Below are 26,366 nucleotides of genomic sequence, written 5' to 3' on the forward strand. Positions count from 1 at the left end.
CAAAATTGTATATTGGAGCTATATCTACCGAGGATCTATATGGACCGATTCGAACGAAACTTCCGATGTGCACTTTTTTTGGCAATCGCTTAACTTTGTGTCTTTGGTGCACCATTTACTTAAAATTGGACGAAACTAGATATGGAAGTATATCAAAATCTGAACCGATTTTAACAAAACTTGACACATGTTATGTTATATGGTCTTTTCCAGAACATACAAGAATGTACAATTTTTTACTACGATAAAATTTTTTTCTTTATGTTGTCGGATAAAAATAGTAAAAATTAGTAGATTCTTGCAGTACGGGAAAAGACCAATAGTAACTTTAGTAAGTTGTGAAAAAGGTTGTGCAAATCGGCTTAACGTTGGGTCTTTGGTGTACCATTTACTAGAAATCGGACGAAACTATATAGACGGAGGGATAGACTGTATTCTCTAAAGGAACCATGTGTCTACCTCGCTTCCTTTTGTCTGTTACAAACATATGCACAAAGACTTAATACCCTTAACCCTTTGTGGCCCAATGTTGCCCACAAGCAACAAAATGTTTTAGAGCTTATATTTAATACGCGGGTAGTAAATGTATATATTTTTTGGATTGTATATGTCAAGAGCTGATTAAATTTCAAATCTTTGGTCAAGTTATACGCTTTTCAATAAATAGATGGGTGCAAAAATATGTACAGTACCAATATGTGTATACAGTCCAAAGTTTTTAAATCGCTTCGTATTCGAAATGTACGAATTGTACCCTCCAAATTGTTGTTGAATCTTTAAAAAAAGAACTTAAAAATAATTACAAATATTTTTCCGTCGATATCGCATTTGTGTTTGTGGATATTGTACTTTTATTTTTCGGAAAGAAGGTACTGTCTCCCGAATGCAAGGATGTAGCGACGTCAAATTTTGTTCATATCCTATTTAGGATAGTTAAATTAAATGTGTGCATAGAAAATAATTCTATTGTTACGGATATAAATTCGGGGCACAAAGGGTTAAAAAGGGGGTTATATGGGGACTACCCCTAAAAGGGGGCGAATATTAATAATTTTTGGGAGGGATACTTATTGCCTTAAAAATAACAAATTACAGCGAATTCGGTTGAAAAAAGCGCTCAAGAAACGTAAAATACCGGAAATAGGGGGGTACCCTTATATGGATGGTACCCGAAAATATGAACGAATTCGGTTTAAAAACTTCTGCAATATCCTCAAAATCCAAATGTTTGGGGGGCACCGTTGTATGTGAGATACCCCAAAATCAATATTATCTGTTGAAAAACCTCCCCAAACTACCAAAAACGGTTGAAAATGCGCTTAATGACGCCAAAAACCCCAAAATTGAGACTACTTAATATGGAGGATATGCCTAAACGTGACCGATATTGATCTGATAAGAACACGAAAAAATCAAATTACACAAATTCAGCTCAAAAATCTGCTCAAAATAGTCAAAACTGAAAAATAGACTAATATTAATAATTTTTGGTAGGGATATTTGGTATCCAGTGGGAATTCAAAATGGCCCCAACTCTGTTGAAAAGCGTATCGAAACTCCTCTAAAAATCGAACATCTGGGTAATATGAGTTATCGACTCTTCTGCAGAGAGACCAGCATATGTGGGTTTTGTTGACCCATTACTGTATGTGGTCTTTCAATTAAACCCTCCACCATAAGGTGAACTGTATATTAAATTTGTCATTCATTTTCAATACCTCGATCTCTATATTTTTGATTGGGAAAAATGTCTATGTCGATTTAGGCATGCCCCTCAGTCTGTTGAAATAAATATAGCTTTGCAATTTTGCATGTAACTGTACTCCACATTATTCGGTATTTTGGGGAGTTTGAATACGGTTTTCAGCCAATTTGACTATAATTTGGTACGTTGAGTTTTCGTCCGGAAACGCATCTTGCTACTAAAACTTGGCAGTAATTTAGTATTTAGTTTACATATAGCTTCCATACATATTTTCATCCGATTTCATCAAAATGATGTAGCAAATAACTAAAGTTTGTCCGCTTAGGACGAATTAGTGCACAACCTACCAAATCGTCCTCCAAAGATGCTATGTCTATTCTATCAAGAGATGCTCATATGTACAATATTCTTTAGTAGATATGATCATCTCAAGTGGTGAAGGGTATCATATAGTCGACTTTTGAACTTTCCTTTCTGGTTTACATTTTGTCTTATTGGTGAAAATACATATATCCATCTTGTCTGGATTAGTTTTTCAAACAATTCTGTGGCATGTGGCTGACCCGGACTATGATTTCCTGGTCAACTCGAAAGGCTTCTAAAGGATAGATAAGCGTTTCAGTGCCGTCGAGTTTTAGATATTGTTCCCATATACATATAATATCATATTCTACAAGCGAATAATGTTTGATTGGAGTTGGTTCATATAACGATATATGTATATTTAATAACGTCCGATTTCATTGTAATAGTGCACTCCAATCGGCAGAATATTGTAGAAATACAATACCCAATCAGTATAGAAGAACATTTTTAACTTTTGGTCAAATCACTTCAGACATATACATATAAATTAAGATACTTTAGAATATATTTTGCATATACTCTATGTGGTGTAGGGTATCACAGTTGACACCGTTCGACTTTGCCAGATTTTTTTCAAAATCAACCACAAATTTAGCAAATTTATTTATCCTTTATCTCGCAAAACCTGAGAAACGAAGACAAAATTCCCAATCTTCCATTAAACTCTTAAAAAAAATAATTATAAAATCTTGAGAATTCCACTTTAGCGTCCACTTTGAAGAAATAAATACTAACAAAAAGTAGCACCGTATTGTTAGATAATCGTGACCAGCTTCAACCTCGTAAAACAACACAAATTTCGTTTTTTATTATGTTTATTAATTTTGAATATTTTATTAAAACCCCATTAAAATGCGATAATAATTTGCATTAAACATTTTTGTTTATTTGTTGTTCTTCTTCTTTGTTTATTCTATTCGTTTTTTTCGTTTGGGAATGATCGCCGCTTGCATGCTCACCTGTTTAACTATGTCTTTCACACACACAGCCTTTCATATTTTTCTTCAACGTCTACAATACCAAATGCATCGTCACCATTTTCTGCATCTTCATCGTCTTCGTCCCCAACCACATCGTCTGCGTCTGCGACATCGTCATCATCACAGACACCGCCAACATTATCGATACGCCATTCAATGGGTAATCTCTTCAATGGCAATACCGGATATTCATTGCCAAATTTTGCCACAGCCATCACGTCCTGTTACCCCGATAATTTGAGTGATGAATAGTAAGTTTGCATTTTTAATTTTTTTATTTTATATTTATTTTTATTTTATGTATGTATATCATTTTAATTATTCTTGTTGTTGTTGTATTTATGCATTTAAAATGGCTTAAATTTATAGTTTTTATTAAATAACTTATGCGTTTATTTATTGCATGAAAAAACGAAAATAAGGTGACCATATTTATTGACTGATAAAAATATATAATATTTAAGATATAAAGAAAGATGTAATGACTAATAGAATATTGAATTATATTGTTGTGCTACTCACTTTTTATATTACTACGCGGAATTGATAGCAAAAGTTTAAATCAGGATGCGACATTTAACCGCACACGTGTATTTGAGTAGATAAGCGTATATATCACCACACACATCCTTTGACACATATCATTGCAGCAACTGAAAACCCATTGACTCACACAAAGACAAAAATGTGAGATTAAAAATGGGCCGCTTCATAGGTTTAAGGCTTAACCCATATAATATCATAGAATAATAATGTAATAAAAATTTATAGAAATGGTATAGTGGTATGGTAAATTTTGGCGACGAAATTTTACACGGAGAAAGGGATCTGATCAAAGGGAACAAGCTTGGCTCTTTTCATGATAATCGGTCTAGCGATTAAAATGGAGTCTTTTGTGTGAAATATGCTAAAATTTGCACTCTAAGGCGTCTGGGGGACATAGACCAGATAAATTGATAGCTGTCCAAAATTGATACCAATTATAGTAATGTATCTACTTGGATGTGGGAGTTACACATAAATATTTACAGGCGTCTATGTATTCTGATATTATTTAGTAATAAATTACCACATTAGAGGGCAGAATTATAGCGCTGATCGCTATGGAATTTTACATGAAGTTTCGGTTCGGGTCAAGGTAGTGATCAGATGATATATAGGGCACGAAATAGACCGAAAATTTAATTTTTCTTGGATTTTGAGGTCTACAGGAAATAATTATAAGCCGAACATTGCAAATTTTACACGTGGAAGGGGATCTGGTCTACTATTGAGAATGACTTTTTCGAAAATTATATATATATATATATAAATTTGACTTAAATGTTCGGGTCAAGAAAAATTAATTGTTGACCTCTAATCGGTCAAGAGAGTGTAAATATCGAAATCGGATCCGTCCGATTATACTGCTTCGTATGATATTTATAGCACTCTCTCTCTCCCTCTCTTTTATTTTATTGCTGTCGGAAAACGTAGATCCTATAAATAAAAAATATCCTGTCATAGGTCGTCTCAAAAATTGTTTGATGAAAGACCACTTGACATCAACGGATCCATTAGGATATGTTAGGGTATGTCATCTGACGGCCCACAAAATTCCGGTTCTTGGTGCCTAAAAACTTCCTCGCAGAAAAACTTCAATATTGGACCAGCTTTAGAAATAATTGTCCTAGCTTTTTTTAGAAATTTGAAAGGTCCCAACATATAAATGTTTAGTATAGGTTCATATTTAGACCTAGCTGGGAATATCAAATACCTCAAGCTGGAATATGCTCAATACAGGTTGTAGTCCCCATATAAGTGTCCCATCCATAATTTAGTAATTTTAAAGGTCCTTCAAAAGGTTGGAAATATTAAGGCATTTTTATTATTCGAATAGGTAATATATATAGGGTTATAATCTTCATGTTGTGAATGTCCTCTGACGGCACCGATCCGCTCAAATTACTGTATTTGCCTTTGAAAATTTGCACATGCATTGACAATACTTCTTGGAATGTCTATGTCTCGTCTTCAATACCATACAAAACGGAACATATCTGCGAACTTTAAGGTTTCTCTATCTCCAACCTACTATAGATATTTTGAAGGTCCTGCGAGAAATTTACAGCAGAAGTAGATGTAATTTGACATTTCGGGTTATCAGGATTTCGGGTTCTACCGATTTTTAGTGTTTTGAATACCCTAGCCACATTTTACAAAATAATTGCCACTACGTTCTCTCAGAGATAATATCTAAAATACGGCCTTGAACAATCAAGCCTCTGCATCGGAGGACTTTTTTTCTATATAAAATAATCCGACTTCTATATTTGAGGAATACTTCTATAGAAACAATTTTAGACCCCAGATTAGTGAGGAATCAGTGGTTTGTTTTAATACTTTATTGTGTTTACTCGAAGAAGTTTTTAACCCTTCAAGAACCCGGAATGTCAAACCAAAATACCTAAATTGGGACGGAACTTCTATATGGGATATGTGTTAGAACAAGAACATATATGGACATTTTTTGGGAAGAAGTTTATTTTTCATAAGGAATTCGAAGTGTGAAATTACAGTCATTTTGGTGGCAATATCTTCAAAATTTCCAAAATGCGTGGGGAACTTTATATGGGGGCAATGTCAAAACATGTACCTATATAGAAAACATTTTAAAAGAATGGTTTTCACCACTTCAGCGAGAAAATAAGGCTAAAACCATCAAAATGTCGAAAATGGGGCGGCTATATAGTAACGTGAACCAATATATCCCATTTGATATAATAATTCCATCTCTTAAGCTTTACCCTGACAAATATGACATCTAAGCAGGATCTAATCTTAAAATGTAAGAATAGGAAGCCTGTTGAGTTCCATGTTTTGAGTTTGACGGTTATTTTTCAAGTTCTTTAATAAAATGGTGATTTAGATATATTTTGTAATATGTTGTAGGTCATACTTTTAAAACGACATACTTTTTTCATCGCAGACATTTTAGGTCTTTATTTTTTGAATAGCTGTCGTTTAATATTTCTCCCTTATAAATTAAAGTTTGGTCACCTTATTTTTCCAGCATAAGCACCATTATATATCATCTTTATATTATCATAACCTAACATTTTGTTTTCCCTCCATTCCGTTCCATTCTACAGTCACGAAGATGAGGACACGATATCTCTGGAAAATCTCTTACCTTGTGATCACACCGAAATTTATTCATCGCGAAAAATTAGTTATATCATTGATGAGCTGCTACAAACTGAAGGCAATTATATCAACAATCTAAAGAAGGGTCTACAAAACTATGGCAACTTGGATAAATATGATAAACTACCCGATTCCCTACGGGGCGCTGATAAACAACAACAATTGTTGGGTAATATTAAGGAGATATTGGATTTGCATGAGAAACAAATTCTACCGCTGATGCTGGGTAATCAACGGGATTTGAAGACAATGTTCGATGAGATGACATCATATATCGATGTAAGTTTGTTGCTTTGTTTGTTTAGTTTTTTATTTCAGTTTTTTTAAGAAAATATTATTTACATTGGTTTTTGTTTAAACTTCGATGTGGATGTTTATATTAGAATAAATATTATTTTTTTTTGTTATTATTTAACTAATGTATTTATATTTTGTTTGCTATATACAAACGGGTATCTATGTTTGTTGGTGTGTTGAACACCTGTTAATAAGTTCCTCTAGCCATTTAACAAAACGTGTGAAGAAAAAAACAAAACATTCTTGAAAAAATATGTACATATATGTTTCGTGTCGTTAAATTATTTGAATATGAATAATATGTATATTTTTATAATTTATTGTTGTTGCTTCGGAAAAATTTAGTTAGAAGATGCATAAGTTATGCAATTGAAATGGAGTTGTCATTGAAAATATAATACAAATTCTGCAAATAATTTTATTAGGAAATATTCAAATTTATTTTCAATCGGACAAATGTTTGCATCATTTACCTGAACTGGACGAATATATATATATATAGGGAAGCTGAAACTGATTACTAGACTTTACTAGACTTCTATTAGGTTCGATATGTATGGTGGAGGGTATAATTAAGCGGAACCTCTGTGTATATTTACAAACATTGACCTATATTGAAAATTTTCTGTATTTTCTCTACCAAGAACCTGGGAGAACGCGCACACGTATGCTAGCCTCCAAAACCCCCAAATAAGAGCGTTTTTGGTTGGAAGATGCGGATAAAATTGGTATTGTTTTTCTTCGTAGATGTATGTCAGTCTCCAAGCCCCTTAAATGACAAATTAGAGCCTATATTTTTATCATCGTAGAACCAAAAAGGAAAATACAGCTACTTATATTAGAAAATGGGCTGGGAACCAACAATGTCGGGGTAGTTCATATTTTCGAATTTGTTCACATTTTCTATTCGACCAGCTTATTTACCGCTAATTTCCTGATTATACCCTTCACCACATTGTGGTACAGGGTATTATGTCTTTGTGAATATGTTTGTAACAGACAAAAGGAAACGAGATAGACACATGGTTCCTTCTGAGAATATGCATAGAATAACTTTCTAAGTTGATTTATGCATGTCCGTCCGTCTGTCTTTCTGTCTGCCCATGTTAAATTGTAAACCAGTGAGCGGAGCAGTATAGTCGGACGGGGCCGACCATACGATACTCTACACAACTATCACGGAAATCTAACTTTCTGTGGATTTTTATTCCGAGCCTGGCAATATTTCGTGATAGTTGCACTCTCTTGCCCGATTAGAGGTCAACAGCACCTCTTCCTTACACTGACATACTTTCCGAATATTTCTAATATTCAGTACAGTCCTTCTAATTACTTGTCCAGATTCCCTTAACCGTGGGTTGTGTTGTGATGTTTGGTTGTGTTGTGATGTTCGGTCCACTTCATCTCAAAACTATTATCTGATCATCACCGAAAATTATAGGCGTTGTCCTTGGCCATATCTGGAACCTCATGGAACATTTCAAAGCGATCATCTCTATATTTCCGCCCTCCAGTGTGGTAATGGGTTACTAAATAATATCTCAGTACGTAATCACCTGTAAATATTTAAGTGTAACTCCCACATCTGAGTACATACGACCATATAATTGGTATTAATTTAAAGGTCAACCATTCCTCTTGGATATACTATTAATTTCTCGGATCTATGTCCGCCAGAGGTAAATATATACGCTATAGAATACAAATTTTGTCATTTTTCCCACAAAAGTCAGGGTCCATTTGACCCGCTAAATATTGACCGATCTTTATCAAAACATCCATAATTGCGGCCTCTGGAGCGATTAGAAAAACCGACAAAAATAAAGTTTTTGGTCCATTTCATCCCCTAAATATTAACCGATCTTTTCCAAAAACAATAGGGGTCTTCATTGGCCAGAACCCATCCTACATGCAAAATTTCGCAAAGATTGGAGCATAACTGTGGCCTGTAACGTGTTTACAAATTATAATGGACAGACGGACGGACGGACACACATGTCTAGATAGACTCACCTTGTCGAGATATGATGATCGGTATACTTAAAGGTGGGTCTAGGATCAATATTTCGCGGCGTTACAAACTTTTGGGGCTGCACAAAGCTATAATACCCTGACAACATAGTTGTGTAGGGTATAACAAAGTACAGGTCGCATTTATGATCCGAATTGGATGAAATTTGGCATGGGTCACTTATTCGGCCCAAGGACGAACCCTATTGAAATTGGGAAAAACCGGTTCAAAATTAGTTATAGCTCCCATATATATATATATATATATATATATTTGTCCGATTTAATGTAAACGGTCCCTATATATCTTTCAATTTGCACGAAATTTGGCACAGCGTAATGAATTAGGCCGAGAATGATGTGTGCCAAGTTTCATGAAAATTGGTTCAGATTTGGATATAGCTCCCATATATATTTACTCCCGATTTTAAGTAAATGATGATGATTCTAAATAATCAACGGGTGTCCGATTGATATTTGCTTTAAATTGATTTACAATGTTAGGATTCATCTGTGAATATACCCAAAGTGGTGAAGGGTATTATATAGTCGGCCCCGCCCGACTTTACAACTTTCCTTACTGTTTTTTTCAATACTTTAATAAGAGTTTGAATGTTCACATTATTGATAATTCACTGTATGTGAAATTAATGGGGGTTCCTCGGAGAAAACTCATTTTATGATAGGACCGTGAATATACCGAAAAATATGTGAGGAAAATATGATTACCTAATAGGGGGGCTAGCGTTTAATGGGGCTCTACCAAAATGGGTGGGGAAATCATTTTTAGTAAAGAGGTGTGGTGGTACCGTTATATGGGGGCTACACTCAAACATGGTTCAGTACAGGGACGTATGTAGGGGGGGCGGCCCGGGCCTTCCCCACCTTAGTTCTTGCAACAGCGAATTATTTCATTTTGTACTAACGTGAGATTTTGTGCCACCTCCACCAAACACAACTCTAACAAGACAACTCTCTCTGACAAAAAACCAGTATTTTAAGTTTTATGAATTGTATTCATAAAATGTAGACATTGCGGACATTGGCAACACTATTCATATAATATACGTATTATTTTTTTTCTGTGTATTGGCTTTTAAAACCCAATTACAGCCACTAAAGATGAAACATGCGGCTACATTTTTTAAATAAAATGGACACTGATGTTATTTAAAGATTTTTTTCTTCAAAACTTGGATCGATATATTCTCCTTTCCACTACCAAAAATCCAAGAACAACTTTCCTTACTGTTTTTTTCAATACTTTAATAAGAGTTTGAATGTTCACATTATTGATAATTCACTGTATGTGAAATTAATGGGGGTTCCTCGGAGAAAACTCATTTTATGATAGGACCGTGAATATACCGAAAAATATGTGAGGAAAATATGATTACCTAATAGGGGGGCTAGCGTTTTATGGGGCTCTACCAAAATGGGTGGGGAAATCATTTTTAGTAAAGAGGTGTGGTGGTACCGTTATATGGGGGCTACACTCAAACATGGTTCAGTACAGGGACGTATGTAGGGGGGGGGGCGGCCCGGGCCTTCCCCACCTTAATTCTTGCAACAGCGAATTATTTCATTTTGTACTAACGTGAGATTTTGTGCCACCTCCACCAAACACAACTCTAACAAGACAACTCTCTCTGACAAAAAACCAGTATTTTAAGTTTTATGAATTGTATTCATAAAATGTAGACATTGCGGACATTGGCAACACTATTCATATAATATACGTATTATTTTTTTTCTGTGTATTGGCTTTTAAAACCCAATTACAGCCACTAAAGATGAAACATGCGGCTACATTTTTTAAATAAAATGGACACTGATGTTATTTAAAGATTTTTTTCTTCAAAACTTGGATCGATATATTCTTCTTTCCACTACCAAAAATCCAAGAAGAAGTGCAATTTTGGCTTCCTTTTTTGCGATTTCTTCTAATTATATCATAACAAATAGTATACAAAAACCGACCATTTTTATCTTCACAAACTTGTTATATTATTTCTCATAGAAATCCCGTATTAGGTACCATGCAAATATATATATTTTCAATCACCCCACCACCAAAGACTGAATGATCATTATAATGTTATTTCAATTGAAATCATTCTCTTTTTGCCACAATTTTTATGATATGCAGTCACCGCTTCTTGATTTCCTTTATCGGTCTCACTGGCTGAACAATTGAATTCTCTCTATTAAGAAATCATTAAAATGACATTTATTGTGTTTGTGTAGTATTTTTGTATTTTCTGCTTCTATTGTCATCGCCTTCGAGAACATCAGCTAATGAATATTAATTATATTATCACGCTAAATTACGGGAATCTACTGTTTGTTGTAGCTGTTATCATCGGGGATGGCTATCAGTCGGTTGGTCGGACTGACGGGCGTATGGAATATTATCGTCATAAAACGGTAATGACGCTTTCTGTTGAGTGTTTAGCTAAAAAAAGGAAAATGACGAAATGCCATTATATGTGAGTTTAGGGAATTATAGGGATCAGCGGGTAAGCTTAGCATTTATTTAAGTAAATAAAAATGGGGTTCGATGGGGGTACGTCATTCATTCTAGTTACACATATCAATGGTAAGCATTAATGGGTAATTGATTTTATTTATATACAGAACTATTTGATGAAGGTGATTCAGAATTGAAAATGGAGCTGAAGGAAGTCTCTATCGACGATCTAAAGGGAGTCTTTATAGGCGAGCTGAAGGGAGTCTCTGTAGACGAGCAGAAATAGGGGTTTCTATAGGCAAGCTGATTCAGGGGTCTTTATGATTCAGAATTGAAAATGGAGCTGAAGGGAGTCTTTATAGACGAGCTGAAGGGAGTCTTTATAGACGAGCTGATGGGAGTCTTTATAGACGAGCTGATGGGAGTCTTTATAGACGAGCTGATGGGAGTCTTTATAGACGAGCTGATGGGAGTCTTTATAGACGAGCTAAAGGGAGTCTTTATAGACGAGCTAAAGGGAGTCTTTCATAGACAGCCTAAAGGGAGTCTTTCATAGACGAGCTAGAGGGAGTCTTTCATAGACGAGCTAGAGGGAGTCTTTAATAAACGAGCTAAAGGGAGTCTTTATAGACGACCTGAAGGGAGTCTTTATAGACGACCTGAAGGGAGTCTTTATAGACGACCTGAAGGGAGTCTTTATAGACGATCTGAAGGGAGTCTTTATAGACGTGCTAAAGCGAGTCTCTATAGACGTCTATAGCGAGTCGCTATAGACGATCTGAAGCAGGGAGGGTCTATAAACGTACTGATTAGAGATTTTAAATGCGCAAATATTAGTGTTTTTATTCAAAAATATTTTGTGGAAAAAATCTGAAAGAATTCCCCTAACAAAAGATTGATACAATGGTCACGTTATTCAAATTTCAAACATTTTCCCTATTATTTCCTCACTCACCCGTGTACTAGATTTCTATGAACAATATTTTGAAATTCTTGCAGGTGTTTAATATCACTTAAAATCCAATAATTGAAATTTTATGGCAACTTCCAAGTAGAAAAAAAATTAAGCGTACAATTAAACAATTCCAATCAACAACTATCCACAATAAATACCAATTTCCAATTAAAAATTCAAAACAAATCGTATTTTAAAAATATTCAGGCCAAATAGTTACACATGACCTATATGCCGAACTAAGGCCATTTGATGTTTTAAATAAATTTCAGCTAACAATCAATTTATCAACACCAACTGACAGCTAGCAAATAACAATCAAAGCAATTCGCATAAGTCTCGCTAGCTAGACAAGAATAAATCACACCTTAATATAAAAAGTCAATGCCTTTCCGCGATGTGGTTTTTGTAATTTTGTGTATTTCTCGTTTTTTGTTTGTTTGCATTGTTGCTTTTTTAAGGTGCGACCAAAAATTCATCAAATTTTTTAGACATATTTTGAAAACAAAAGCTAAAAAAATTAAAGAGGAAGAATTAATGGATTATTTAATTGAGTGTAGCAAATTAGGCAGAGGTTCGTTCGTTTGTCTCAAGGAGTGGGTGATAAATCATAAAAAAACAGTAAGGAAAGTTCAAAAGTCGGACGGGCCGACTATATGATACCCTTCACCACTTTGGGTACCAATCTGAAATTTATGAAAAATTGAATGTCAATCATCGAGCAAAATATGCAAAAGTTCTATATATAAATGAACACAGTGCGCTATCCAAAATTTTTCTCGACACAATATCCAAGACCTAATTCAGTACTCCGTGCAAAATTTTGTCTCAATCGGACAAACCTCTAAAGTATGGTACACCATTTAGCTAAAATCGGAGGAAACTATATATGGAAGCTATATCTAAATCTAAACAGATTACAACAAAACTTCGCTTACATACATTTGGACTTACTTCAGTAAGTTCCAATCGGCCTAAATTTGACTCTTTGGTGCTCCATTTACATAAAATAGGACGAAACTGTATATGGAAGCTATATCTAAATCTAAAAAATTTCAACAAAACTTGATATCCATTAATCTGCACCTAATTCAGAACTCTGTGCAAAATTTTGTCTCAATCGAACCAATATTGGGAGTTTGGTGCATCATTTACCTAAAATCGGACGAAATTATATATATGGGAGCTATATCTAAATCTGAACCGATTTCAATAAAACTCGGCATGTATCAATCTAGAACTAATTCAGTACTCTGTGCAAAATGTTTTCTCAACCGGACACATATTGGAAGTTTGGTGTTCCATTTACATAAAATCGGATGAAACTATATATGGGAGCTATATCTAAATCTGAACCGATTCCAACAAAATTTGGCATATATCAATCTGGGCCTAATACAGTACTCTGTGAAAAATTTTGTCTCAATGGGACAAATATTGGGAGTTTGGTGCACCATTTACCTAAAATCGGACGAAATTATACATGGGAGCTATATCTAAAGCTGAACCAATTTCAATAGGGTTCGTCCTTGGGCCAAATAAGTGACATATGCCAAATTTCATTTAAATTGGATCATAAATGCGACCTGTACTTTGTTCACAAATATACATGGACGGACGGACAGACGGACATGCGTAAATCGACTAAGAAAGTGAGTCTATGCATATTCTCAGAAGGAACCATGGGTCTATCTCGATTCCCTTTGCCTGTTACAAACATATGCACAAAGACATAATACCCTGTACCACAGTGTGGTGAAGGGTATAACAACAAATAATTTTTGATTTTTTATGTCAAAAATTTATATTTAATTTGTATACAAAAGTTCTGGCTTTATGTCGTCTATAAAGATTCCACTTCATAAAGACTTCCTTCAGCTGGTCTATCAAGGCTCCCTTCAGTTTATCTATAAAGACTCCCTTCAGCTTCCCTATAAAGGATCGTTTACAAAGATTGCCTCCATTTCGTCAATAAAGACACCCTGTTTCAGCTCCAGTTCAGCTCCCCTTTCAGCTCGTCTATGAAGAATCCTTACTTTATGAAGAATCCCCCTTCGGCTCGTCTGTAGAGACCCCCTTCAGCTCGTCTACAATGACTCCTTGCAGTTCGTCTATATACAGTCAGTTCATCTCGTCTCAAATACTCTCTTCAGTTCGTCTCAAATACTTCCTTCAGCTCGTCTATAAAGACACCCTGCTTCAGCTCGTCTATAAAGACTCCCAGCTTCAGCTCCTCTATAAAGACTCCCAGCTTCAGCACGTCTATAAAGACTCCCAGCTTCAGCTCGTCTATAAAGACTCCCAGCTTCAGCTCGTCTATAAAGACTCCCAGCTTCAGCTCGTTTATAAAGACTCCCAGCTTCAGCTCGTCTATAAAGACTCCCAGCTTCAGCTCGTCTATAAAGACTTCCAGCTTCAGCTCGTCTATAAAGACTCCCAGCTTCAGCTCGTCTATAAAGACTCCCAGCTTCAGCTCGTCTATAAAGACTCCCTGCTTCAGCTCGTCTATAAAGCTCCCAGCTTCAGCTCGTCTATAAAGACTCCCTGCTTCAGCTCGTCTATAAAGACTCCCTGCTTCAGCTCGTCTATAAAGACTCCCTGCTTCAGCTCGTCTATAAAGACTCCCTGCTTCAGCTCGTCTATAAAGACTCCATTCAGTTCGTGTAGAATGGAGTTTTTTTTTTTAATTTTTTTTTAATATTTACTTTTTTAAAATATATTATATTTTTGTTATTTTTTTTTTTGTTTTTTTTTTGTAATTGTTTACTTTTCAAAATAGTTTTCATAATTTTTATTTATTTATTCTTAAAAGTCCACTTTTCCCTTTTATTTGTTTTACACCAACTATTAAACAAATGATTTATTAATAACAATTTGTTGATGCGAGTTGTTATTCTTTCTCCCAGAAAAAAACGTTGTGTATGTTTGAAACGTCAATTTGTGGCTGTTGTTGTTGCCTATACGTTTTTGACCAAGTTTGTGATTTGGTTTTTTTTGTTGTTGTTGTTGTCTTTCAGCCACTTTCGTTCTTTTCATATGACTCATATCAATGGCACATTTCAAACAAAATTGCTTATGCTAACAACAATTGTCGGGGCAAATGAACGCTGATGCCTGAAGTGTTCTTTGGTTTAGTGGTTGCCTCTGTCGCCGCCGACGTTTTTGCTGCCGGTAGGCTATAATTTTGATAAATGGCATTCTTAAATATTTTTTTGAGTGTTGTTGTATTTTTTGTTTTGTTTCTTTTTCGTTTTGGCAAATTTAAGCAATTTATAGTCATTTTTATAAATTAATCTACAAAAAACACACACCCAAACAGTGTGTGCGTGTTTGTGTGTCGACGTATTATTCTGTGACATGTTGACGTTTGGTTACGTTGTTGGCTTTGAGATCAAACGTGAAGATATGAGGGTGGGTATGTTGTGAAAACAAAATATTTATACAGATAATTGTTTTTGGTATATGTGTATTAGGGAGGGACGAGTTTAAATCTAAGTATACATTTCCAAATATTCAGTTCCTCAATCAAGATCTCTCGAGATTTTCTACATAGACTACCAGCTGTTCTATAAAGACTCCCTAGAGACTCTATATATATATATATATATATATATATAAACCCAATTCAGGTCCCTCCTGTTTGACTTTGGAGACTACATATAGCTCGTGAATAAAAATTTCTATCAGCTCGTCTATAAAGGCTCATTTTAGCTCGTTTTGAACCTCTCTCGTACAACTCGTGTATAAAGACACATTCGAATTCGTCCATAAAGACTTCCTACACATTGTCTTTGAAGTCTGTAAAGACTGCCTTCGACTCGTTTTGAATGCCTAACTACCGTTAATCCATGCCTAGTATGGATGGCGCTTTGAAAATTATTCCTTTAAAAATCAGCGCCATGTATGGAAGATCCTTTAAAAATCAACGCCTTTTATGGGTGGACTTTTGAAAAATGATTCCTTTAAAAAAATCCACGCCTTTTATGGATGGACTTTTGAAAAATGATTCCTTTAAAAAATCCACGCCTTGTATGGATGGTCCTTTGAAAAATTAGTCCTTTAAAAAAATCCACACCTTGTATGGATGGTCTTTTGAAAATTATTCCTTTAAAAATCCACGCCTTGTATGAATGGTCCTTTGAAAAATGATTCATTAAAAAAATCCACGCCTTGTATGGATGGTCCTTTGAACAATTATTCCTTTAAAAAATCCACGCCTTGTATGGATGGTCCTTTGAAAAAGGATTCCTTTAAAAAAATCCACGCCTTGTATGGATGTATGGTCCTTTGAAAAATGATTCCATTAAAAAAATCCACGCCTTGTATGGGTGGTCCTTTGAAAAATGATTCCTTTAAAAAAGTCCACACCTTGTATGGATGGTCCTTTGAAAAGTTATTCCTTTAAAAAACCACGACTGCTGGTCTATGACGACTACATCCACCTAGTCTAAAAAAGCTCCCTCCAGCCGGTCTATAAAGACCCCCTCCAACCGGTCTATAAAGACTCCATTCAGCTGGTTTATAAAGACTCATTCCAGCTGGTTTATAAATATTCCTTTCTGCTCCTGCTCTATAAAATCTCCCTCCCCCTCCTCTCCTCTATTAAGACTCTCTTCAGATTTCGTCTATATAGACTCCGTCCAGCTCGTCTATAAAGAATATCTCCTGCTCGACCATAAATACTTGTTAGTATCGAATGTCATATAAAATTCTTCCTTTATCATTAAAATATTGAGTTCATTATATCTTTAAAATACTTCCTACAGCTCTTGCATGAAGTCATCGCGGACTACTTCAATACATGCAAACAACAAGAACGAATTGGCTTATCCAAACACCCTCAAAGGAATATTACCTGAAATACAATAGCGTTGAAGGTAATCCGCAAAAGTTATTGAAAATTAAAGGTATTTTAAATTGACAGTGGAGCAATACAATACCTTCTATTACTATATACTGCTATATGAGACATTCCATACCTAACAGAAACTGCTTCATTGATACTAATGGTATCGAATTCCGGTGTACATTGAGAAATTATTTTTATTATTTTTTGTGGGATCTATCTACGATTCCAAAATTATTTAAAATTTGTTAAATTATGTTATCCCAATTTCAAATGCATTTATATAAAAATATGTTTATATTTGTATTTATTGCTCCCACTGTGCCGCATAACATGCTTTAAATATGATCCTCAATTTTGTGTATTATTTATTATCTGTCTGCGGCACAAAAGTCAAATGACTTAAACATCCACCAATTTGTTTGCCATTGTAGAAAATTTCAGCAGATAAAATTTCGACTAAAAATTTAATTTCCTGGAATTTTTTTATTTAAAATGATGTCAATGTTAAAAAAACGGCAAGCATTTCAAATATTTGGATCGTTAAAAAAAAATTAAAATAATAAGTATAAAGTAATTCTTTGGAGAATGCTACTGAAAACTATTGTTACAAAGATATATCTTCGCCAGAGATCTGATCGTATTGACGACCTTTATATAAGAACTGAAACTCTAAGATTTAGAATATTGGCTATATCGGTCTTAATGTAGACGTACCTCACTTTTAACTGTACCGTCCAATTTTTATACCCTTCACCGCACTTTGGTACAGGGTATTATGTCTTTGTGCATATGTTTGACTGAATTCGCTGAAATTTGGTATTTTGAGTTCTTATTAGGTAGCAAATCTCTCCACGTGAAATTATAAATATGGGTCCATATTTTCGGATAGCTCCCATATAAGGGTACCTCCAATTTTGCGGTATTTTGGTACTTTGAGTTCTTATTGGTTTGCAAATCTCCCTACTAAAAATTATAAATATAGGTCAATTTTTTTGGGTAGCCCCCATATAAGGGTACCCCCAGTTTTCGGTATTTTGGGATTCTTGGGCTCTTTTTATAACTGAATTCTCTGAAATTTTGTACATTGGGTTCTTATTGTGTACCAAATTACTCCACTAAAAATTATAAATATATAAATGTAGCCCCCATATAAGGGTACCCCCCTTCAGTATTTTGGGGTTCTTGAACGTGTTTTTCAACCAAATTCTTTGTAATTCCGTTTTTTTTTTGTAGTCGTATATAGTAACAAACCTCCCTCCCAAAAATTATTAATATTCGCCCCCTTCTAGGGGTAGTCCCCTTATAAATTTGGCACAGGTCACTTAATTGGCCCAAGGACGAACCCTATTGGAGAAAATCGGTTCAGATTTAGATATAGGTCCCATATATATATATATATATTTCGTCCCATTTTAACTTATTGATGCATGAAACTCCCAATTGTGGTCCGATTGAGACAAAATTTTGCACAGAGTATTGAATTAGGTCTAGATAGTTATATGCCAAGGTTTGTTGAAATCGGTTCCGATTTAGATATATCTCCGATGTATAGTTTTGTTCGATTTAATGTAAATAGTGCACCAAACTCCCAATAGTGGTCCGACTAAAGCAACATTTTGCACAGAGTACTGAATTAGGCATGAGAAATTTTGTTGGAATCGGTTCAGATTTATATCTAAATATGCTATTATAGTTTCGTCCGATTTTATGTAAATGGATCAACATACTGCCAATATTTATCCGATTGAGACAAAATTTTGCACAGCGTACTAAATTAGGTCATGATTAATGAATGCGAAGTTTTGTTGAAATCGGGTCAGATTTAGATATAACTCCCATATATAGTATCGTCCGATTTAAAAATTTAGCACAGCGTACTAAATTAGGTCATTGATGAATGCGAAGTTTTGTTGAAATCGGTTCAGATTTAGATATAGCTCCCATATATAGTTTCGTCCGATTTAAAGTAAATTGTGCACCAAACTCCCAATATTGGTCCGATTGAAGCAAAATTTTGAATTAAGTCCCGACTGATGTATGTGAAATTTCTATATCTACAGGATATTGTAGATATTAACATGTCTTGCATGTACCCATAGTGGTGAAGGGTATCATATAGTCGGCCCCGTCCGACTTTTGGACTTACCTTACTTTTTTTTGAGATTTTACTGTTTTTACGGATTTAATTAAGTGTTTGGAGATTACCGAATCTGTTCAAGCATTCAAGCCCAAATCAAGAATGATGCCATCCTTCTACTACTCCCCCATAAGGGGTCCATATTTCGAAAACTTACACAATTCAAACGAGCGCTTCTAAATATATTACTGACCTAATGATGAAAATGCGAATATTTATCAGTAAAACAAGTAAAAATGTGTCAGTCAGTGTTGCCGACAGATATACACCCTATATATAACCTATGGTTTGCGGAGATTTTATTATTCGCTTTATATGAGGCATATGTTTTTATCAATCTGCTTCAAATTAAATTTACAAGTTTATAAAATATTGACCCTTTTGTGAGGGAGGTACCAGAAGGAGAGGGCCGACGGGTCCCACCAGACTTGATCTAGGCTTGGTAAAGATAATAGGCTGTGCAAAGTTTGGTTCAAATCGGACATTCCATTTGCTTGTTGACCATTTGTGGGGGAGGTACCCGTCGGAGTGAAACAATATTCCCCATTTTCGAATTTGAACTAAGATTGGGAGAAATATTACGATATCAAAAGTTTGGTTGAAATCGAAATCCTTTCGAGAGTTAACGTGCGCACCAACTGGCTGGACAGAGAGACGGATGGACATGCGTAAACTGAATCCAAACTGTATAAACTGATTTGACCCAAAGAAACATGTTGCCTATAACCAACATTTCGATGAGGCACATTTTTGTCGTATCAAGGAGTAAATACCCTCATTAGCCTTATGGCTAGGTATAAAAAAATCGCCAATATCGTCCCCCTTTGAAATTGCGAAAAATCGGTTCAGAATTTGATATGGCTCCCATATATATTTTTGTCCGATTTTATGTAAATGGTCCACCAAAGTCCCTATATATTATTCGATTTGGTGAATATCGGTTCAGATTTATATAAAGCTCCAATATATATTGTCATCAGACCCGACACACCTTTCGATTTGTACGAAATTTGGCGTGCTGAATTGAATCTAGAATGATGTGTACTAAGTTTCGTGAATATCGGATCATAAGATAATTTCTTGTATATGTTTAAAGTTATGAAGGGTATCACGGAGTACAAAAATACAGATTAAATGTTATAGTCTAAGGGTCTAAGTATCCAACACTGGTTATTAATTCTTAATTAGTTTTTTATTGCATGTGAGGATTGTATGGAAACTTCGAATGACCTCAGTTCTCTTAACCCTTAATATAATCCAATCTATGTATCAATGATATCCATTTCATTCCCTATCAAAACAAAAAAAAACTAATTTCAATGCAAAACAGAATGGCATTCCGGTTTCTGTTTTCAAAACAAACAACAACTACAACACAATGCTAATGAAAACCGATCATTAAACAAATTGCTGTTGATAAAAATGAAAAAAATACAATCTCGAAATTTTGAGGGTTTTTCTTTGGCTTTGACTGAGCCACACAAAACAAAAATGACGTCAGACATGGGGGGAACAACGAATATCGTAAAAAAAGAACGGCGCTAATTGAAATGACAAACTGAGAGTGATGTAGTACTATTTGTTGTAGAACAACAACACTAGCAGCAACAACAACAATATCGGTAATAAAAAAACAAACTTTAATATTAAGATATGGCCCCCCTAATCACACCATGCCAGACGCAGACGACCATGTTATTAGGTTAGTAATGGAACGTAATAATATTGTACAACCATATAAAGTGGAAAAAGCATTAAGTCCATATTTGAAAAAAGCAAATTCACAAAAAAGTATCTGGCGTTTTAAAGAAACCAAAAACAGAAATATTCTTTATATTTCTTTTTATGCTAAGTGCTGGTAATAAGAAAAATAAATATTAATTTCAATATTTGGTGGTAATTATTTTTAATGGCAAACCAATTTTTTTGGCTGTAAGAAATTATTTTTCAAAAAAAATGAATTTTTTCGAAAATCTCTTCAAAGAAAACAAAGATGTGTAGATAACATTGTACAACGTCATCAGTGTCATAATTTTAATTTTATTATTATTAGTTTTGATTGTTGTAGCTATTATCGCTGTGATAGCTGTTGTGTGTACTTTGTCACTTAGTTTCGCTTTTTTTTAACAATTATCACGTTCAGGAATATTCGAATAGAGCCCAACCAGCCAGCCATGTGTAGAATAAACAAAAATTAAAATTAATAAATTATTCTCGTATAACAAAGTTGTGTTGTTATTATTATAAAGTTTTATTTATGACAACGATGACAATGCCCTCCTCTATTTTGAGGTCAATTAAGAGTGCGGGTTGACTTGAGACATGTGATTTGGCAATATCATAAAACAGCAGATTGTATTTTGGAAGACAATGAGAAAAAACATATATTATTTAAAGAAAAGCTAAGAGCTAAATTGGGAGCTTAGCAAAACTTCACTATATTCACATTCCCGTGTGTGCTAATGGTCATATTAAACCATATTGTTATATGTAGACCACTCTACAAATGTTTGTGTATTTACCATAACCGTCCTTTAACATCAATAGAATTTACACAATATTATAGATAAATATTCCGGCTTCCATACCCTGACATACGGATCATGTCTGCTCAAAGTGAACATATTGGCCATAATATGGAAATATCTTATAGCGACCATGAAAACAGACAAAAATAAATAGGTTTCATCTTCGGCCAGAACCAACCTACATGCAAAATAAGATAAGAAATTGTAAGGAAAAGACGAGCACACATACGTATCCACATCGATTCTATGGAACTAGGACCAATATATTCTGGCGTTGCAAACTCTTGGGGATACACAAATTTATACTACCCTGAAAACAGAGCTATGTAGGGTAAGTAGTTTAGTTCCACTTAGTGCCTTCAAAATGTGTTAAAAATTTCCGGACCTTATATTCTGACGTCCTTGAACCATATGCAAAGTTTCCAAGCCATACGCGCTACATTTCCGGCCTCTAGTGTGGTAATGGTAAAGCTAATCAATATAAGAATATGTAGACCCCTGTATATTAACACATAGCTCCCACATACTAGTACATACAACAACATAATTGGTACCAATTTAAATGTCAACAACTCCACTTTGATACACTTTCAACTTCTCGAGTTCTATGTCCTTCAGGAGTAAAAATATACTTCATAGAATATAAAATTTGCCATTTTTCACACAAAAGTCAGGGTCCATTTGACCCGCTAAGTATTGACCGATTTTTATCAAAACAGGAATGTTGATTCTTTAGCCCGATTCCCTTCTCCTTCTCGCGATGTTTGAGCCATAATTGCGGCCGCTGGAGCGACCAGACAAAAACAAAGTTTTTGGTCCATTTCACCCCTAAATATTAACCGATCTTTACCAAAGATGGGGTCTTCATTGGTCAGAACCCATCCTACATGCAAAATTTTGTGAAGATTGGTCCATAACTGAAGCCTGTATCGTGTTTACAAACTTTTGGGGATGCAAAAAACTGTAATACCCCGACAACATAGTTGCGTAGGGTATAATAAATAGGTTTCATGTTTGGCTAGAACCAATCTGCATGCAAAATTTAGTTCCAATTGGACCATATTATCTGCGTCCTGTGTTTTGATTTGAAATTATAAGTAACATACGGGCACACATACATATCCAGATCAGTTATGATAGTACAGATATAGCGATCGGTAACTAAAATATGGGACTAGGGCCAATATATTTTGGCGTTGGAAACTCTTGGGCATAAACTACCCTTAAAACATAGTTGTGTAGGGTATTCCACAATTCCACACCATCAAGAAGTATATGAAATACAGTGGCTACGATGTTGCCGTCAAATATCCGAAGCCATATCTGAAACATAGTTGCTACAATGTTGCCGTCAAATATTCAAAATCATCCGAAGTGAATAGTCATATTGGGGGGAAATTCTCATTGCCAATGGATATAAAATTGGGTGCCATTTTTGAGATTTGGTTATTTTCAGAATTATATAAAATTCTTTTGAACATAAAAATCGGGCCTTTATTGGTGCTCAAAAAATTATTTGAAAAATCCACGCCTTCGGGCATTAATTGGTGCTCAAAAAATTATTTGAAAAATCCACGCCTTCGGGCATTAATTGGTGCTCAAAAAATTATTTGAAAAATCCACGCCTTCGGGCATTAATTGGTGCTCAAAAAATTATTTGAAAAATCCACGCCTTCGGGCATTAATTGGTGCTCAAAAAATTATTTGAAAAATCCACGCCTTCGGGCATTAATTGGTGCTCAAAAAATTGTTTGAAAAATCCACGCCTTCGGGCATTAATTGGTGCTCAAAAAATTATTTGAAAAATCCACGCCTTCGGGCATAAAAATCGGGCCTTTATTGGTGCTCAAAAAATTATTTGAAAAATCCACGCCTTCGGGCATTAATTGGTGCTCAAAAAATTATTTGAAAAATCCACGCCTTCGGGCATTAATTGGTGCTCAAAAACTATTTAAAAAATCCACTCCTTCTGATATTTACTGATGTTCAAAAAATTATTTATTGGTGCTCAGAAATTTATTGAAAAAAATCACACATTTGGGCCTTTATTGGTGTTCAAAAAATTATTTAAAAAATCCACGCCATTGGGCCTTTATTGTGTTCAAAAAATGATTTAAAAAAATTACGTCTTCGGGTCCTTTATTGGTCCTCCAAAAATTATTAAAAAACTTCCACGCTTTTGGGGTCTCCGCAAAAGAAACTGGGACATTCATTTACAAGGTGGTTTGTTAAGAGCAAACAAAAATTTAATCGATAGTTCGACGGTCCATATAATTTAAATAAATGTTTGAAGATTTTTTCGTGCAAATGTTGATCACGACTGCATCTCAAAATAGTTCATCCGCTTAACCCAATTTTGGCAGCATCTTTGAAGAGGTACGGTTCAATAATTCCACTAGCCCATAAACCGCACCAATCTGTGAACTTTTTTGGGGTATTGATAGGTTTTGCAATGCTTCTGGGTGATCTTCACTCCAAATGAATGAACAGAATTTGAACATTCTTAACAGAGGACGTATTTTGATAATAAAATACAATTTTGAAATACATTTAAATACATTTTTTGGTTGGGTGAGTTATAATTTTTTAAAACTTGGCGATTCAGACCCGATTATAATTGCTGATAAATAATGTTAAAAATATTAAAATTATTTTCCATTAAACACTCTGTCAACCTATGTATGTTCAGACAGACATGTATATCTATATGTAATGTCTTACTTCGGTAGTAATTACAAATTATGCTAATATTGGTGTTAAAAATACACAAATTTTTTTTAATAAATTCGTGTAATATGTCCACAACGAGTTTCACCCCACCCAGTTATAATGTGTGTTCTCCCTCACTTGTTCTGGAATGTTGTAAATTCCCAGTTGTTCAAAAAATATCAATTGTCTGCTGATATATAGTTATATAACTAGTTACTTGGAGATCTAGTTACTTTATACCCCAAAAAGGGACACAAAATTGACTGTTGGATTTATTTGTCGATTGAAAAAGTTGTCTAGGTATATCATTCCAATTCAGTAGTTACTGGTAATGCAAAGGGTAATGAATCGAGTATGAATACAAAACAAAACAGAACAATTGTTTTGTCATTTTGTTTAGACATTTTAGAAATTTTCGGAATTTTAAAAGCAAAAATCGAATAGAAATGTGTTTTCCGCAAAAATATAATTTCAATATTCAAATAAAATACAGATGATAAATCGGAGGTAAGTTTTTTGTAACACAATATATACCAATGTAATCCTTCTACAGGCTTCATTTCCAGATTTCAGAAGTCCCCACAGATTAACAGATTCTTCAAATTAAATATATTCCTAAAGGAGTATTGACATGCCTTCTGTGAACATTTAATAGCGATACACGAAGAGGTGTCGCTCCATAGAGGTCCTCAACGCATCACGAAATGCTGATTTTCTATAGGTAAGTTTTCTATAACATAAAAACTTTATGTAGGACTTCTAACTTCAACTGTTTCTATCGTCTAATCGTCTTTTTCAGATAAATCAATTTAGCCAGGGAGACATATTTGCAAAGCCCCCGCCGACAAAAGAATCGTGAACTAGTGACTTTCAGATGGATCAAACAATATATATGTATACAATACTATGTTATAACAAATATTTTTGTACAGAATAAATTGTAATTTTTCAAACTGTTATACATCGAATTTTCTATACATAAGTAACTAGTCAAATATACAACAATTTTTTACTACCGAAATGACTGTATACTGGTAACGCAGGCAGGGGACAATTGACTTCCCCAATGACATACCCATGTTAAATTCACCAGTCTAGGGCATGAAGAGGTAACTAGTGGTAGTTACAGGTAATTAGTAAAATAATCAGTTCATAACCAGTTACTCGAACTACTGGGTTATATTTGTAAATATGTGTAGATGTGTATTTGTGTTATTTAAAAAATGACATTATGACAATAATATAACTGTATTAAGCTACTACGGTAATAATGATGGAAAATGTAAAAAAAAATGGTAAAATGGAATGCATTGTTGCCTGCAGCACGAATAATAACGAATAACTGATAAAGGGAATAACCCAGGAAACAATTTTGGGGAATATATAAAATAATAAAAAAAATTTGATCGGAAGAAGTTTGGGAGCACTTTTATTTGCAGATGTCTTATAGAAGTTTAAGTTGTTTAGTAGCTATACTGCCTTTACACAACGGCCTGCGGTAACACATATTGATCGAGTAAGACTAGTTTCGGATCGCAGACTCCTCTGTCGTGGAAACTTTTATCTATTGGCTGACAAAGCTATTCAATATTGGTGGCTGGAATTTATTGAACAAATTGTTAAATATCTTGAACCAAAATTTCCATTATATTTATAAAATTCCGACTGCTCTGTTGGGTTTACTTAGGCCAACTGAAGTCCTTCCATAATATTGAACTAATATCCCACTTATATAGTCTGAACTTAATTGAGGTCACTAGCTAGCAATCCGATAGTGTAACCACCTTAACATTAATTGTGTCACCTTGAGTACTCGGCAATGTTTAAATTTTGCACGTGTAAATATTATCAAAAAATCCAAAATGGTTGAAAACTCTGAAAAATAAGGCAAATTGATTGTTAAACACTCCCACGATAATATCGTCATCATTTGCCTAGTGTTTTTATTTTGTTACAACAAAATTCGTATGCAAACATTTTTTATGTTTACTGGGTAATTGAAATTCCACAGGCATCAACAGTTAGTTGAGGGCAAATTTATGGCACACAAAACTTACAAACACACACATTTTGCAGTGACTTTCAAATTCAAATTTGTATTTTTTCAAAAAAAAACGTACGTAAAAATTGTAACGTTTTTATTTTAAAACGCCATGCCAACAATGATGTAATAT

The 26,366-nt window shown here is 34.4% G+C and overlaps 1 protein-coding gene across 1 annotated transcript in view; it reads left to right on the forward strand.

Moving 5' to 3' along the window:
- LOC133321290 (rho guanine nucleotide exchange factor 25-like) overlaps positions 1–26,366 on the forward strand; it is a 34,198-nt gene that overhangs the window by 2,529 nt on the left and 5,303 nt on the right. The window contains exons 2-3 of the mRNA XM_061530384.1: positions 3,060–3,302; positions 6,183–6,516. Coding sequence (XP_061386368.1) covers positions 3,060–3,302; positions 6,183–6,516 — 577 coding nt within the window. The remainder of the gene's footprint in view (positions 1–3,059; positions 3,303–6,182; positions 6,517–26,366) is intronic.

Source organism: Musca vetustissima, unplaced genomic scaffold (genome assembly GCF_032173495.1).
Source record: "Musca vetustissima isolate MV318-11 ecotype Yass unplaced genomic scaffold, APGP_CSIRO_Mvet_v1 utg45649, whole genome shotgun sequence".
NCBI lineage: Eukaryota > Metazoa > Arthropoda > Insecta > Diptera > Muscidae > Musca > Musca vetustissima.